General features: G+C 45.1%; 1 protein-coding gene across 1 annotated transcript in view; it reads right to left on the bottom strand.

The window, feature by feature from the left end:
• Positions 1-15,988, bottom strand: part of MED12 (mediator complex subunit 12) — a gene marked incomplete at its 3' end in the record, with an annotated part of 34,161 nt that extends 18,173 nt beyond the window's left edge. The window contains 19 exon segments of the mRNA XM_009585587.1: positions 3-30; positions 289-452; positions 1,206-1,349; positions 1,500-1,618; positions 2,561-2,705; positions 2,983-3,156; positions 4,045-4,125; positions 4,550-4,779; positions 5,401-5,527; positions 5,930-6,061; positions 6,883-7,019; positions 7,483-7,582; positions 7,872-8,018; positions 10,425-10,661; positions 11,227-11,337; positions 11,621-11,796; positions 12,948-13,107; positions 14,873-15,064; positions 15,887-15,988. Coding sequence (XP_009583882.1) covers positions 3-30; positions 289-452; positions 1,206-1,349; positions 1,500-1,618; positions 2,561-2,705; positions 2,983-3,156; positions 4,045-4,125; positions 4,550-4,779; positions 5,401-5,527; positions 5,930-6,061; positions 6,883-7,019; positions 7,483-7,582; positions 7,872-8,018; positions 10,425-10,661; positions 11,227-11,337; positions 11,621-11,796; positions 12,948-13,044 — 2,349 coding nt within the window.
• Between the last annotated feature and the right edge of the window lie 41 nt (positions 15,989-16,029).

Raw genomic sequence — 16,029 nt, 5'->3', positions numbered from 1 at the left:
TTCATGCCATGTTTCACCACCCCACACAGACTGTATAGAGACAAAAAAATGCTGCGGCAAAACAAAAAGAAAATCTAAAGGAATAACCTCATTACATAGATACCTTCCTGAGCTCACAGCAACAGTAGTCACTGGGTAACATATCCTGTCCCCCACAAATTCTGTGAGCTGAACCCTCATACACAAATTTGCTGCCTTTTAGGAAGGACACAAATATATTCCTGCCCCTTACAAGGCCCCAGAAGATACGTTGCTTCCCTCCACATGGTGAGGGGAAGATTCCCTTACCCTTCAAAGACCTGAGCCATCTGGTCCTGGTTCAATATAAGGCAGGAGTGGTAGTGCCGCAGCACAGCCACGATGCACAGGCACAAGCTGGTGGTGTAGCTGCCAACAAGGTCGGAGGATTTCAACAGCAGTTCTGCCTCCACCACGCTCAGTTCGTTCAGCAACTGCACCCAATGACAGAAAAACCCTTCAACAGCCACAGGGGTAAGGTATGGTCAGAAATGGAGCAGGCACACCACACCCACAGCCTATAGGACCTGCCAGGAAAGTGACTGGCAGGCACTTTCTGCCTAGAGATGTACCCCTGGAACAGCTGGCACCCCATATTTAGGCACAATGTCTCACTCAGGCAGTACAAGGGGCTGTCAGTGCTCAGGTATCAGAAGGCAAACAGGATATGGCCACAGATAGTAGCAGGCAACTTGTCTGGTAATTCTGTCCTGCATAAATCTCACTCGGCTCCCTTTTTAAGGGGAGACACCTGGCACAGGCTGCAGAAACAGCAACAGTATTTTAGCAGGATCCAGAAGACAGCCTGTGCTGCCATGTGCCAAGGATCCTTCCAGGGGAGCGAGGCGGGAGAGCTGCCAGAGACAGACGATCCCCTTCTCACTCAGAACAAAGCCTTGCTACAGCCAGGGACAGAGATGCAATGCAAGTCCTTTGGACACAACCCTGAAGCCTCTGGAAAAATAATCCCCAGAACAGAACATGTAAGACTATCTGCCACAAACAACCTACTCCTAACAGCTGCAGCCCAGGAGCACCGCAATGACCACCTAATCTGACCACCTCCATGACACAGGTCAGAGGGTCAACAATGATCCCAGGAACAGCCCAACTATCGCAGCACAGATCTGCTGTCTTTCAGGCTGATGAATCCCTCCCCAGGAAGCATTTGAGCACACTGCGCTTACCTGGATGGCAAAGTCGATAAGACCACTGATATTGAGTGAATACTCCATCAAGTCAAATATGAACTGCACGTGCTGTACTAGAGGCAGGTGGTATGACATTCCCAAGGCAAAGCTGGTGATCTGTTCCAAGACGTTGCGAGATACCTGCAAGTGCAAGACGACACACAGTACTATCCCCCCTTGCAGAAGTCCCTCAGCAGGCCTATCTCCCTTTCCCTCCAGGAAGTTGCTCTCAGTAATGCAAAGGGACACAGTCAGGGCCCAAGAAGGACAGCAGTCTTGAAAGTTTCATACCTGAGATGTGACTTGGTGCTGATCAAAGTGAGAAAGGTGCTGGAATTTTGCAAAGATATCTTCAGCTGTTGGGAATGCTTCCGGCTTGCTCTTTTTCCTTTTCTGGCCTTCCTCTCCACCTACCAAAGTTGGGAGGATCAGAAAACAGTATTAGGCCACCTCCCTCATCAGAGGAGGACTAGACGTCAGCCATCAGTACCTGCCAGTCCCTCAGCAAGACCAGCCCCTACCATGCAGCATAGCCAAAAAGCCTGAGTCCCCAACCTTAAGCTGATAAGGACCATCTTGAATTCAAAACAATAAACTGCTGAGGAAGGAATTCCTAACCTGAGAAAGACAGTAGGGTTAACAACCAAGTGAAGGTACTCCTTTGAGGGGGAAAAGTACTTTCTCTCTCGATTTAGAGGTACACTGATTCCCTGATGAGAACAGACGTTCTGGATTGGAGATGTTCAGCCTCAAAATTTCTTTGTCAGAGCACCCCATCTTTTAAAGAATCATCTTTCTACCACATTTCAAGTTGACTTTCAGGAATCAGACTAAGAGAGAAAAAAAATTGTAGCCAGATTCTCAGCTGATGGAAGTCAGAGGCCTTCTATTGATTTTGACACAGCTATCCAAATTTCCCATCCTATACATTTAGCATGTGCCCCAAGCATAACAGCATGTTATATTTAATCAAAGTCTTTGCCAAATATGCATAGGCAAAGTCGTCTTTGCTTCTTGTGCAAGGATCTAAATGCAAGAACTAAAGAAAATAAAATTTGAAAAGCCAAAGTTTTGTCCAGTGTCTCACTCTGAACCTGATATGACTTAATCCTCTTCCGAAGAAAAGTTAAATTAAACAGACATTGTTTTGACATTGGCAGGAAACCAATCATCTTACTTGCTGGTTAGTATGTTTGGGAACAGAGCACCATTCCAGGCTCTCAGTGACTGATACAGCTTACCAGGCACTGTAAATTATATAAAATCCTTTCACTGTGAGACTCTACACAAAAAAGCCAGCCAACTGGAAAGACGCTCCTACTTCAGAAAGGAGCGGCTCAAGCTCTACTAACCTGTCTCTGCAGTGCTCTTTCTGTTTAAGACTTTTAGAATGTCTTTGGTTATTTTCTTGATCGTATGCCGAGCATCATCCCGTTGTTTTCCAACCCCAAAAAGAACTACCAACCGTTGGTTACACTCGTGACTGCATGACTCCTCCTAGGGAACCAGAAGAGACAAGTGCATTAGCAACTATGAGGCTGCATGTTTTAATCTTGTTTCACATCTGGATCTCTTAAAGGAAAAGGAAAGCTTAATCTCAGAAGTTGCTCTGGGAGTAAGCAAGGAGACATCTTAAGTAGATCACCTCCTGCAGCAGTGCAGGAAAGAATGACTGCTCCTTACCCACCCACGGCAGTATCACAGGGAAACACAGTGGCGTCATGACCAGACTACAAGGCAGCAACAGGGGAGCGGTTATGAGCAGGTCTCATACCTGAGGAATAGGAAAGTGTGTTGCATACTGGATGTGCCGAGGCTGGTCATACAGGGATGCTAGCATTCCTTCCACAGACTTATCCTTCAGCAGAGGCTTTGCTTCCTTTTCAGGATCTGGTTTCTCAGGGGAAGGGCTGGCTTTAGATTCACAATGCATTGGAGGAGAAAACATCTAGGGAAACATAAGGACAAGAAAAGCTAGTTAGGGAACATGGTCATGCAACAGTGAAGATCACTGAAGGAAGGTACATCTGCTTGGGCCTAAAAAGGAGCAGGAAGAAGGAGGGTTGGAGAAACATCTAGTTCTTAGAGCAATGACCAAGGCAATATGCTAAGACACTACTCCCATTTCCGCTTCCATGTTGTATATTGAGTTAAAAACAATAGGCAATAAATAACCACGACTTAGGATTTTGGGAAAAACCAACTCCACAGAGCAAGTGAGGATCCTGGGAAAGCCATGGGAAAGGCACATAGCTTTGCACATCACATCTGTCTAGCATGTACCTTGAAAGGCCAGAAATGGCTGGAGGAATGTAGGTACTCAGGGATTTTTCAACCACCACAAGTTATTTTTATTACTAAGTGCTTCAAAGCATTCTGCAACCATGAACTATGCCCACAAATATTATGAAGAACTGTAAAACTGAAGACGTATTGAAAGCCACACAGTGTGATGATAGCAGACCTGTGTCTTCTCCCAGGTGATCAAGAAAACCCCTGCCAACAGTAACTGGTCACTCCCAATCATCCATTTCCCATCCACTTCCAAGCAGCCCACTTCCTACCCTGTCCAAACACTGGGCTGGCAGTGGCCAGAGTGTAAAAGATCCCAGGAATGACTGGGACTCACTCTACTCTGATGGACCCCGACCTGCATTAACAGGTTATATGGACCTTTTTACAGTGTCAGCTGCCTTACAACCCAGCCACTTCCAGCATTCTGGCTCTACAGTAGAGAGGGAGTACTCACACAAAAGCAAGGCACATGCTGTTTCTGGTCCCACTACAACATACTGATCTACTTACTGAGTAGCAGGTAGGAAATGCAGGAACATACCGAAAAGTCTGTCTTCTCCATGTCATCAAAGAGCATGCTGGAGTTGTGGTCGATGTCCATGGGCTCAGAAAGACCTGTGTCCTGGGAACAGACAGAGCAGCTTTACATCTCAATGATGCACCAGGGAACAAGAGAGTATTTGTTTACTACAGCACTTGATGTCCATATTGGACAGTGACAGCAATATGCCAACATACCCATGGTGCCTGGCAAGTTGGAGCCTAATACACCGCAAACATCATGGACAGGCCTCACACAGCTGCTCTGCTCCGAGCAATGCAAGATTTTCCCCATCTACCCCTTTACATTCTGCAGGCCCTTTCCAGCCACTTAGAACACAGCCTTCTACTTTTGAAACTGAAATGCTAAGGAAATAGGCTGGGGGAAGGAGAAGCATGAGTTACCACCTCCAGCAGGTAATAGCAAGGAGGCTGCAAAGCTGGTAAAAATGGGCAAGCACAACACAGGGACATATACAGGTGGGCCATGGTGTTTGTGCTCTCACCTCTAGCTTGATGCCACTGTTTCCCTCCGTCTCCTTCCTGTCGTGCTCCTCAGCAGGGTCATCGAAGGGTGAGGGCGGGCGAGGCCCATGAGAATCCATGGCAAGATCACCCCGGGAGATGAGTGTGCACATGTAGATGTTGTGAGAGAAGACATCATGTCGGATTAGCTCACAGAACAGCAGCACCAGGTTAAAGAACTCCACCTTCTCATTTTCCTTTCCAGGATCAGCTGAAAGGACAGCACAGCCAGGGCTATCAGTCTTCTGCAACACTCTGAGCAACACCAGCCACCTAACCTAGGGCTAGAGAAAGTGCTTCCAGAAATCTCAACATAGTAAGTGACTGATACACAGTTCTGAGATTACAAAAGGGACTAAAAGCAGAAAGCCCAGTTTCAACAGGTGGCAATTAAGTAAGTCAAAAGCCCTCCAGTTAGTCTCACAGAGCAGAGGCATAGGACTGTAGCCTGGAAGTGCCATTCCTGGGTGTACAAAGTTGCCTGATTCATTCAGAGTTGTATCCTGTACCCCTTAATCTGTTTGCAGTACTTCACTGAGAGACTATTCCAGAGCTTTGTCACTTACTAGTTACCCAGCCTGAATTAATTCCTGATTAGGCTATACTCATTTATTCCTGGACAATGCTGTGTTAACAGAAGTGCTTCTGCATTATCTTTCTGTCATCTGGCCCTCCAGGCTGCTTTCCCTCCCTCTCCAAGATACGCTCTGGATCGCAAGGAAGCCAGAGAGAGGTACATCCAAGACCTACATACAACAGAATAGCACACAAATTCAAAGTTTGCAGGAGAGGGAAAGGTAGAAACTGAAGACCACAAGTTCTTATTACATACTTAGCATAGGAGCTTGAGTGTCAAGGAACTGCATAAGGACATCCTGAAAGACAGGAGCGCTGGCTGCTGAGAGAGAGCCCGAGGAGATGGAGCCCTTCTCATCTACGACTTCAGAGTCCCCACATCTCTGTAGAAACAGAAAAAAGCACCGACTGCTGTCACAGAGGAGAAACTCACTATCCATAAACCCCAAAAAAGAAGTCTTCAAGAGAATTTTCCTATCCTGCACTTATAGGAAAGCCACCACACAGGTTTCTGTAACCTACTTCAGAGTCTCCAAGTATGCCAGTACTTCTGCAGTGCAATCACCTGTCTTCAAACATATCCAAGAAATGGGATACACATCATCCTAGAGGCTCACTTATGACCTACTCTGGGTCAGATGGAGCAAATGCGTAATTAACAGCACCAGTGTTAAGAGACATCATGCTGATCAGCCTTTGCCTTTCGGTGTAATAGTTAGATAATCGTAGTTAGGTAACCTCTGCTCTCCTTTACCACTGCTAGCCTTCCAGGAATAAGGACTTACCTCAGCCTCTATTTCTGCTTGACGCTTCTCCAGGAGTTTGGCCACGACCATAGCCCTGTGGCGTCCAGAACGTTTATAGCTGACAGCCCACTCGCACAGCAAGGCCACCACTGCATCGTCGTCTGGGGAGATCTGTTGAGATATAAGCACTACAGTGAGAACCTGAGCCAAACAGAAGAGGTGAGCAGTCCTAAAGCCTCAGGCTGGATATAAGAGTGAGTCTACTTCTAGTAGAGCACAGCCTGAAGACTGCTACATTCCCCTCTTCCTAACATGGAGGACAAGCTAGAGCCCTCCTGCTTTATCTCTGCTTTGACTCCACTTTGCAACATGAGGTGATCCACTGCCCTTGACATCTCCAGGCTGGCTTTGCTTCAGCAAATCATCTCTCTTCCAGCAGCACATCTATGGAGTCCTAATCTTAGCACAGAGTGAAACACAGCTTATTGACAGCATTATACAAAGTATGCAAACTACCAGTACTGCAGCTCACTTCCAGGAACCAATGCAGTATTGGTTGCGCTATGGTCCTACACATCATAAATATGTCATCTCCCAGGCTAAGAGGAACTTGAACTGTGAGCTCCCAGACTCCCAGGAAGCAGCTGCCAGCCCAGAATTTGACAAGGCTAGCATTTACTTCTCTCAGACACATAACATGCCTTTGTCATCAATCTGCTATCCGGACTGATGTCTTCCATCAGGAGACTCTCCTCAGTCAGCTGTGTGGATTCTCTCAAGCTTCCACATATTTGTGTAACAGCCCACCCATTCTCACTTTAGTACCTCCCTAACTTAAGGCTGCATGAAATCCTTTTCAATGGAGATCACATCTCTTGGCCAAAGGCCACTACCTAGTCAGCTCTCTGCAGACACAGGACAGTAACCGTGGAATATAAACAAGAACATAGCCACATCCAAGACCATAGCCCAGCAGCAAAGTCCCAAGGCACCTCATGACTGTCTTTGGTTGGACCCAGCCCAAATATCCTGTTATACAAGGAATCCAAAGAGTTGCTGAAGTCAGATCTTTCAAAGCTGTGACTGTCCAGAACTTCTAAAGTGTGCAAGACACGGCCAATAGTGAAACCTAGAAGAGAACAGAGAAGAGAAATGCGTATTTAGCAACTGGTACAACAGACTCTGGAGCAAAAGCTTCTGTGAGCTCATTGCTCAGGAAACTGCCTAAGGAAAGCTGTACCAGTCAGGCAAGGGTCCACCTAGCTTAGCATTCTGACTCCCACAGCAGCCAACAGCAGATGTTAGGGGAAAGCATCAGAACATGGCATGTATACAAGAGTATAGTTCTCTGGTACACATTTCCAGCTTCCAGTAACAGAAACTCCCCCTATACCAGGGGAAACAGACCCATGCAAGATTTTGCATTGGAAAGAAAAAGAGCCATTTGGTTTTTTCACTGCTGACAGTAAGCACCAACAGCAGCAAATGGCGGGGGGGGGGGGGGGGGGAATCAAAGAAAATAGCCAGACAGGAAGTTTCTCAGGGTAACACATGGAACAGGGGAAGAGAAACTTTAACCTACAGCAAGTTACCTGCTGTGGTTTCCTGGCACTTGTCAAATGACCAGCGAACCTCCACAGCCTGACCACGTTCCTTTATCTGCTGCTCAATTTCACGCAGCTTTGCCCGAACCTAAAAGCAATGGACTTGTGTAAACATATAAAAGGATGCCTGAGAAGTCCCATGTACAAAATTATCATAAAAAAAGAGCATGACAGTAATTCTACTCAAGGTTAGGTTTTGCTGTCTTCCAAGGACATCGCTGTCTTGCTCATAGCAGAATGGGAGCAGTTAATTCCTTGGGAGTGAGACAGCACCTCCAGCTCTGCTTGTCACACAACACGAAAAGAAAATCCTGAAAGAGCTAAGATACAGCTACTGTCCTGGACCACAAGAGCTCCCTTTTTTGAAGGCTGCTCACCTGCTGTGTAAAGGCTGAATTCCCTCCTGGCATGGGCAAGTTGGATGGGGCTATAGGCAGGTGGTCCAATGGAGAGCCGGTCTTTATCCTGCTATCAGTCAATGAGTAATGCCACACAAGGGCACTTGGGCAACACAAAATTATACTCTGCAACAGACAAAGTCAATATCATTGAGCAAATCAAGGTCAAAACAATTAAGTTAGATTACTTTCTACAGAAATAACCACTCCTTCATCCTACTGCCCAGGCATTCATCATCCTGTATACATATTTACTATTTGGGTATTTTTGGTTCTAAGCTCTGAAGGAGTCTTTGGGCTAAAGACCATACTAGAGTAGAAAGGAGTAAACTAGTATTTTTGCTGCACTGTGTTTCTTGCCCTAGGTATGCTTAGGAAGCCAAGACCAGAGTTCCACGTTATCCAAAAGCAGCAACATGTTGCTGCAGAGCTCCCTGCTGCTTCTAAACAGAGCTTATTTTCTACAACTCACACCATCAATGCACAATCCAATCCTCGTGGTCCAGGAGCAGCATTTACATTAGCGACTTACAGCCCTCATCAAGAGTAAAGTGTGAGAAGAAGTATAGGTCAATAGACCCAAACTCATTATACTATATTATTTAATAACTACAAGCATGATTATAGTAATGATTATAATAACAATACTATTATATATGAGTTTTCATTCTTTTATGATCTTGTACAGACATCCACACAAACACAGACGAAACTTCATTGAACAATTCCTAGGATACACCCCTACAGCTTCTGGCTCACAAGGAGCCAGACTTAAGATGGACAACCAAGGCTGTTTTAAACACTGAAACCAAAGAATCCATCATATCTCGAGAACATTTGAGCACAGGTTAATTATGTACGCTGTTAGAAATGCATCTGTTTCCAGCCTGACTTTACCTAGCTCCAACTTCCAGCCACTAGATCTTACTCTGCCTTGGCCTTATCTACTACCTGCAAATCAGAAGATCTACAGATCTTCTATCCAAAGAGCTCTTCTGAGACATACTAAAAAGAGATCCAAACCAATCTGAACTTTTCAAGCAGGTTGTGTTCAAACCCCCAATCAGCCAAATCTTTGAGGTGCTCATATATTTTCCCTAAAGTAAGCTCCCCAAACAAAGGATTTTTATATTTAAAAAGACATGTTTTATCACATAGAAACTAGAAAAAGAGCACTAAACTTTTTTAACTGAAAGTGACCAAGAAAGACTTAATAGGAATATAAAGGGGTTATTTATAACCCCCACATTGCTCTCTAGCCCTTGCAGACAGATCCTTACTTCTAGCCAACTGTACTCTAGGAATTTTCTTTCTACCCTGTTTGGGAGCTGGCTGGTTGCTTCTTGATCCTGTCAGGGCTCCTTGATCTCAAGTTTCTCTGTTGAGCTGCAGGTTCCCAAGCTCTGTGCTCTCTTCCTCTCCATCTCCTGCTCTATCCTGCACTCTCTGGAATCTCCTCTGCTTTAACATGCTCCTTTCCTCCCCTGGAAGAGGCAGTCTCCACTCCTTCTGCAGGGACACACCTGACCTAGTCATTCTCTTCTTGAAGGAGAAAAACACAACCATAAACACACACGCTGAACAGAACTCACCTATCTCCCTCTGACACAAGGACAGTACGGACTGAGTCTCACAGCGACACAACAGCATTTGCCCTTCCAACATCTATCAATAAGGCTTCAGCAACCTTGCCTTTTTACTGCAAGGTAAGGTTTAATCAATTCCAAGTATAAAGATCATGAGTTTAGAGTCGTTCCTTTTCATAGCCTGCTGCTACTCCTGAGAAGAGTGGTGTGCCTAAACCATTAAAATTCTTCCATAAAGAAGTGCGGGGGGGTGTTTTTTTGTGTGTGCTGGTTGTTTGGTCTGTTGTTTTGGTTTCTTTTTTTTGTTCTGTGGGTATGGGTTTTTCTGATAAAGGGTTGTTTGTTTTTAAGAGCTCACAAAATTACAAAACACTTTCCTTTCTAGCATAATTTCCTTTCCTAGATGACAACCTGTTATTGACATACACAAGGTGAAATAATCCTTTCTTTCTCATCCCCTCTTCTGCAAAGCTTTCCCAGCCATCTGAGGCACCTGTGAATAGAGCAAAAGGCTCTATTCCAACCCGTTTTTCTTATGCAAGTCAGTCAAGGGCGCTGCTACAGCACTGATGTCCGGTACAAAAGCTCTGTAACACATCAGCAAAGACCTACCCTTTGACAATCATGGTTTGATATTTCTGTACTCAGGAAGTTGCTGACTTACGCTGTAATGATTTTTCTGTGATGGCATACTATATAAACTGTCCCTCTTGATCCCACTATCACCAACCACTACTCAAACCTACCTGCAGGATGCAGCTGAGCCCATATACCACTGGCCGGTGCTGGGGGCACAGCAGTAAGTCGCTGAAAGGGCTGGGAGGAGGATTCCCTGAAGCTGTACTCAGGAAGTTGCTGACTTACGCTGTAATGATTTTTCTGTGATGGCATACTATATAAACTGTCCCTCTTGATCCCACTATCACCAACCACTACTCAAACCTACCTGCAGGATGCAGCTGAGCCCATATACCACTGGCCGGTGCTGGGGGCACAGCAGTAAGTCGCTGAAAGGGCTGGGAGGAGGATTCCCTGAAGCTGGCTGAGGGGTGGTCCCTGTCTGGGCAGATAGGATGTGGGGTGGGTGCCCGCCAGCACCATCCAGTTGCATAGCAAGTCTGCGGGTGCAGAAGTAGGCCAGACGTCTGGACAGGTATGCAGACTGCACAAACTCTCCAGAGTACTGTAGGGAAGAGGGAGAGGGGAAAACGTCCTCATTACAAGCAACACAAGAGAAACCCTTGACCCTCCCAATGTAGTATATATATGTATGTAGTATACATACTCATAGAGACAGTCCCTTTTTACAGAGAGCTCCTTAGCATCATCGATCACCCACTGGCTACTATGCATCAGAAAAACCTGTTAAATGGTCTATGGCAGTGACCTCTTGTATCAAAATGTACCCACACCCAGCCTCCCCAGGTCTTCAAAAGGTCTGCCTAGAATCTGATGGAACAGAAAGAAAAGCAGTTTCCATGTAGTGGTGCACACTGAGTCCAACTATCACAGCTATGACATGGGCAGGGACTACCAAGTTCAATGCAGGGAAACAGGGTAAAGGAGAAAGAAACAGAAGAGAGCAGGACTAAAAAGGTATCCTTGCACGAGCTAAGAAGGATGCTCAGAGGGACACTCCCTAGTGTTCTCGATGCAAAATAGCTCATCATCCCTTAGGCGATAGGAAGGGGACTGACAACAGTGGAAGTCAGTGCTCTCCTGAAGCAAGCCGGGTACGTATTTCTCACCCGCAGCAGCAGGGGTAGGAGCATTTTCAGAAATTCATCTTCTCCTGACCGTATCTTCTCAAAGCACTCGAGGACCCACGTCAGGAATTCATGCCGGTCCAGCATGCCATCCTGCTCACAGATAAAGACAGAACAAATCGACAAAAGCTGAAGCAACATCCACTAAGGAAAGGCAGAGTAGCAGCAGCTGCTTGCTTTCTAGCAATGGAAATAACTCTAGAAGTTTGCACAGTTCTGTACTACCCCTGTTCTACTACTGAGCTCAAAACTGCATCCAGCCCTAATGGTCTATTGACAGAAAAAGAATATTCTGAAAAAATAAATCACTTTGCATCCACTTCCCCTTGCCTTCCTCTGCTATGCACCCACCCAGCAGCACCCTCCAGTCCCTCACCTGGAACATGAACATAGCTAGTTTCTCATTGTAGTCCCACTGCTTCAAAGCTTGTTCCACTTCTTGGGGCATTGGTCCAGACGGTGAACCACAGCCTTGCCCTGGGAGCTGTCTATAGAACTCCGCAATTTTCTGCAGCTGCTCTGACAGGTACTTGGTGATGATCTGCGTCCATTCTGGAGAAGAGGAAACAGTTTAGCAACAAGTGCTGTGGTAAACAGAAGCGGGAAAGAACCAGGCTGGTGCACAGGTGGAAACCCAAAAAAGTTCCTGTCATTTGAAAAGGATAGAAAGACAAAGAAAGAAAAGTAAGTGCCACAATATTAGCTTTGCTTGTGGCCTGGGAGTGGTAGGGAGGAAGAGGCATCCACAGAAACAGGGAACAAGAGGAAAAACTTCTGTGTTTGGCAGGCACAGTTACTTTGTATAAGAAAAGTTGGGAAGAAAGATTCCTCAACTGCAGTTGTTGAGAATCAGCAGGCAGAGAGAAGATGCTTTCCAGTGGGGAGCAGTGTTAGGCCAGCCTGGTTTAGCAACCTCAGTAATATGACAGACAGCAGAAACACTGGAAACACTTCAACTCTGAACTTGCTCTTAATCTCTTTCAGATATCAGTGTAAAGCCACGACCCACAATTTTTTAAAATAATTGTTTTTACTAAACCAATCAACAATTAGTTTTTACAAACCAATCAACCTCCAGAAATAGAGCTAAGAAGCCTGCGTAATTTTTACACCAAAAGATAAACAAGAAGGAAAAAAAAATCCACGCACTTCAGCTGCTAACACTGCTTTTCAAAGGAGTGTGGTCACAGCTTTTAATCCTGTAGTCACAGCCATACAAACCAGAAAACAGCCAGGGGAGCTCTCCTAGACCACAGTAATCTGGAGTAGGCCAGGATGCAAAGGATGTTAGATATGGGATCCAGAAAGGCTTAATGAAACTCGAAACACAGACAGGGAATAACATACCGGAATTCTCTGGAAAATGTACTTACTCACTTGAGAAGAAGCTAATCAGTCATTGCTAAATTATAATGTTTACAGTCTTTGTAGGATAAGAAAAAAAACAGGTGATACAGCAGAGGAGCACAGTAGAACTTAACGGGGAGAAAGAAGAGGTAGGCTCTCAGGAATTTTCTGTGGCTGCTAAGACTTATTTTTCAACAGTGTACTCTCACAGATGGGCCCTGTTGTTTTAGACAGTTATGCATGTCTTCAGGAAACAAGTTTATATGGATTTCCAGGCTACCTCTTACTATTCAAGAGCAGACTGAAAAGGAAACACCTGGGATGGACAAAACCAGTGCTCCACACAAAGTGCTTACCAATGAAGGGATCAATGACATGACGCTTTTTCACCTTGGTTTCTGTGATGGCAGCATAATACGCACAAGTCATTTTGATGAGCCAGGCTGCTCTCATTACTGGAACAGTATATTTCGCCAAATAACCAAAGACCTCTTCCTTCTTGCTAAAGATGGGCACCTGTAACAGAATTGAGAGGGAGAATTGCAACCAAGGAATTAGATTGGAACTATTCCAAAGCAACTGCACATGCTGTAGGTGCTGCAATCTGTGAAAAAGGTAAAAAGGGAAAAGGTACTGTGTTGCTCTGTATGTCAAAAAACCTAATGCAAGAATTCACCTCTGGTCAGAAACCAACAGTACCAGAGCTGCATTTCAGTATAAACAGAAACAAAACAAATTGAAAGAAGACAGAAAACACAATTACATCACTGTAAATCCACACCCCAAATCCTGCAAACAGGTTTGAGGATATCCTCCAGAGAGGATATAAACAACTACAAAAGGTACAGACTAAGGACTGAGTCAGAAACACAGAATATCTACTATACAGCCTGAAGATAGAACTCTTCATTTTGTAAACAAAACAGAGAGGTTACTAAAGTCTTGTAATATCACCAGTAGCCAACAGAAGACTGTGAGAAACAGGGAATTGAGTACCATAGTAGGAAGGAATTCATTAATCCAAGATTCAAAATTCAAGATACAACATGGGAGGATATCAGTGAAATCATCACACTGCAGATCTATAAACCAGAGAGCAATAATACATCACAGGAAAAAGTACAGCTGTGGGGCTCATTTCCACAGGGTACTATGGAGAGCAAAAGTATACGCATGTTCACAGAGGAATGAGGCAAATTCACAGAGAACAGGTCCATTTGGTAGGTATCTCAAAGTCCCTCAACTACCGACCATTCAATCGCTTGCTTGCTACATTTCTTACATTCTCCCCAATTATTCTCTGATGCCTTAAAGACACCGACTACCTGGCTACCAACAGTCGCTGCTTTCATGTCTGAGTCCATGAAAACCGATGGAGCCCATTGCAGGAAACTGGGGAAGGCCTTGAAAGGTTCAAGCTTTCACGATGACCTCAGGAAACTGACAGCCAACATGCAAAGAAGGACACAGGGACTGAGTTTACAAAGAGACAGATTCTGGGAAAATCTGATTACTTTATTTTCCCCCAAGAGTGACTCAGAACACCAATGACCAGACAAACTCCAGCTTCTACGTGCTCTGCTACCATTTCGCAACTGGGAGTTATGTTTTTCTATAATGCATACTAGATTCCAGAGTTCCTTGTTTCTAGGCCCACCCTGATAGAGTTAACGCCCCTTGCTATCGGGCCCAATATAATGGCAGAGTAAGATCCTTCTTTCTTCTTTCATACTCTACAGAATTCAGTGCTACCAGGGAACTATCTAGCCCTAGACCCCAGAGCACAGAAATGCTCTAGCATGGCTTAGACCAAGCTATAACACACATACTCTTCTCAGCTTAAAACCAGTAACATGTTTCACTGCAACAGAAGTCTGGGAAGTCACTCAGCTGATTATTTCCAGTAATTCTCACTATGACTTTTGAGAACTTGAAAAACCCTCCACAATAGGAATGATCCTAATCTGAACAACAGACCAAATGCAACAGCGGCAGCTCTTCTGAAAAACATCCAAATCTTAAAATAAATCAGTCATCACACAAGCCAAAAGGCAAAGTTGAACACAACCTCCCAACAACACACAAGGGACTAGTTCTTTGAGTGGGGATGACTACAGCCAGTGCACTACAATCCTGGATACGCTCTTCAAGGTGAAAGCTTCAAGAGATGTAGAGAGAAGAAACTTCTCCAAATAGTAAAAGCCTTGTACTATACAAACACTTCAGAAACAAGCGTAGATTAAATGCTCTGCCTTGCCAGGCAGCCTCTCCTGTAACATACCTTCTTAGCAAGATGAGTGAGGGGCTTAGTTCCAGCCAGATCCGTGAACCAGTTGTTTATGGCACTCTGAGAACGTGCTGTCACTAGCCAAAAGTTATCCTTCTGATTCACCTGGGGTTTCCGTCTTCCTGTGTCAGGCAGTGTATTGCACCGCAGCTTTTCTGCAATAATACTGCTAAAATTTGAACTGATCTGGAAAAAAAGAAAAAAAGGATGAATTACATTTCACAGGTCAAAGAGCTATTCTGTGTGCTTAAAATCTCATTTATCATTCCTATCAGAAGTCTCACCAGTATCAACATTTGAAACACAAAAAACCTGCCAGTAATTTCCTTTGCTTGCAAAGAGGAATGCTTCTAGACAACTCACACAATAAGCAAGCAGGGACTCAAGTTGAGACGGACACAACTCTTTATAGTCAAACCAGACAGAAGGCTTCTCAGACAGATGTCAGCCAAGGAAAACAAATATACTGTGCTTACTGATTACCTTCCATCCCAGGTCATTACTAGTCCTCTTGTCAGGGAGGCCAGGAAGTTAACATCTTGATTTTAGAGACTGGAAAATGGAGTTGAAGCCCATTATATAACCCCCATGTTTAAACTGCCAGCTGTTTTCGGAAATCTTACTTCTCTTCTACCACGGCCATAATGTGACCAAACCAATAAGAAGGAGTTTCCTGCTTCTGGTATCCTAGTCTTCTGCTTTAATTGCAGAATAGGAGGAATATAAGGAGTTCTAGATGCTGGTTTAATGGAGACTGCAGATACAGACAGATGTATGGAGCAAGACAAGAACCTGCTCTCTCAGACATGGGACACAGTTCCAAAAGAATGCAGAACTTCGATTCTATAGGGACAGAGGATTAGGTCCTAAAACACCCATCCTAAAGGGAAGGGTCTCCTGGTTCTGGACACCGGGAAGGAACAAGACCCAGGATGTCCAGGACCCAGCAGTCTGCCCATAGAGGCACCAGGCCCTGCCAAACTCCCACACCATCCAGATAGCTCTCACCTTCGCTGGGTTGAAATTAACATTTTTGGCACTGCCGTGCTCATCCCCAGAGACCGCCGGCTGGTTATTGAAGCCTTGCTTGACATTCAGAGCAGTCAGCTCATCCTGCGAGAGAAGGACGATCAGCAGGGCCCGGCAAGGCC

The sequence above is a fragment of the Fulmarus glacialis genome, unplaced genomic scaffold (assembly GCF_000690835.1).
Source record: "Fulmarus glacialis isolate BGI_N327 unplaced genomic scaffold, ASM69083v1 scaffold19969, whole genome shotgun sequence".
In the NCBI taxonomy this organism is placed as follows: Eukaryota; Metazoa; Chordata; class Aves; order Procellariiformes; family Procellariidae; genus Fulmarus; species Fulmarus glacialis.
This window is presented reverse-complemented; position numbering and strand designations above follow the sequence as displayed.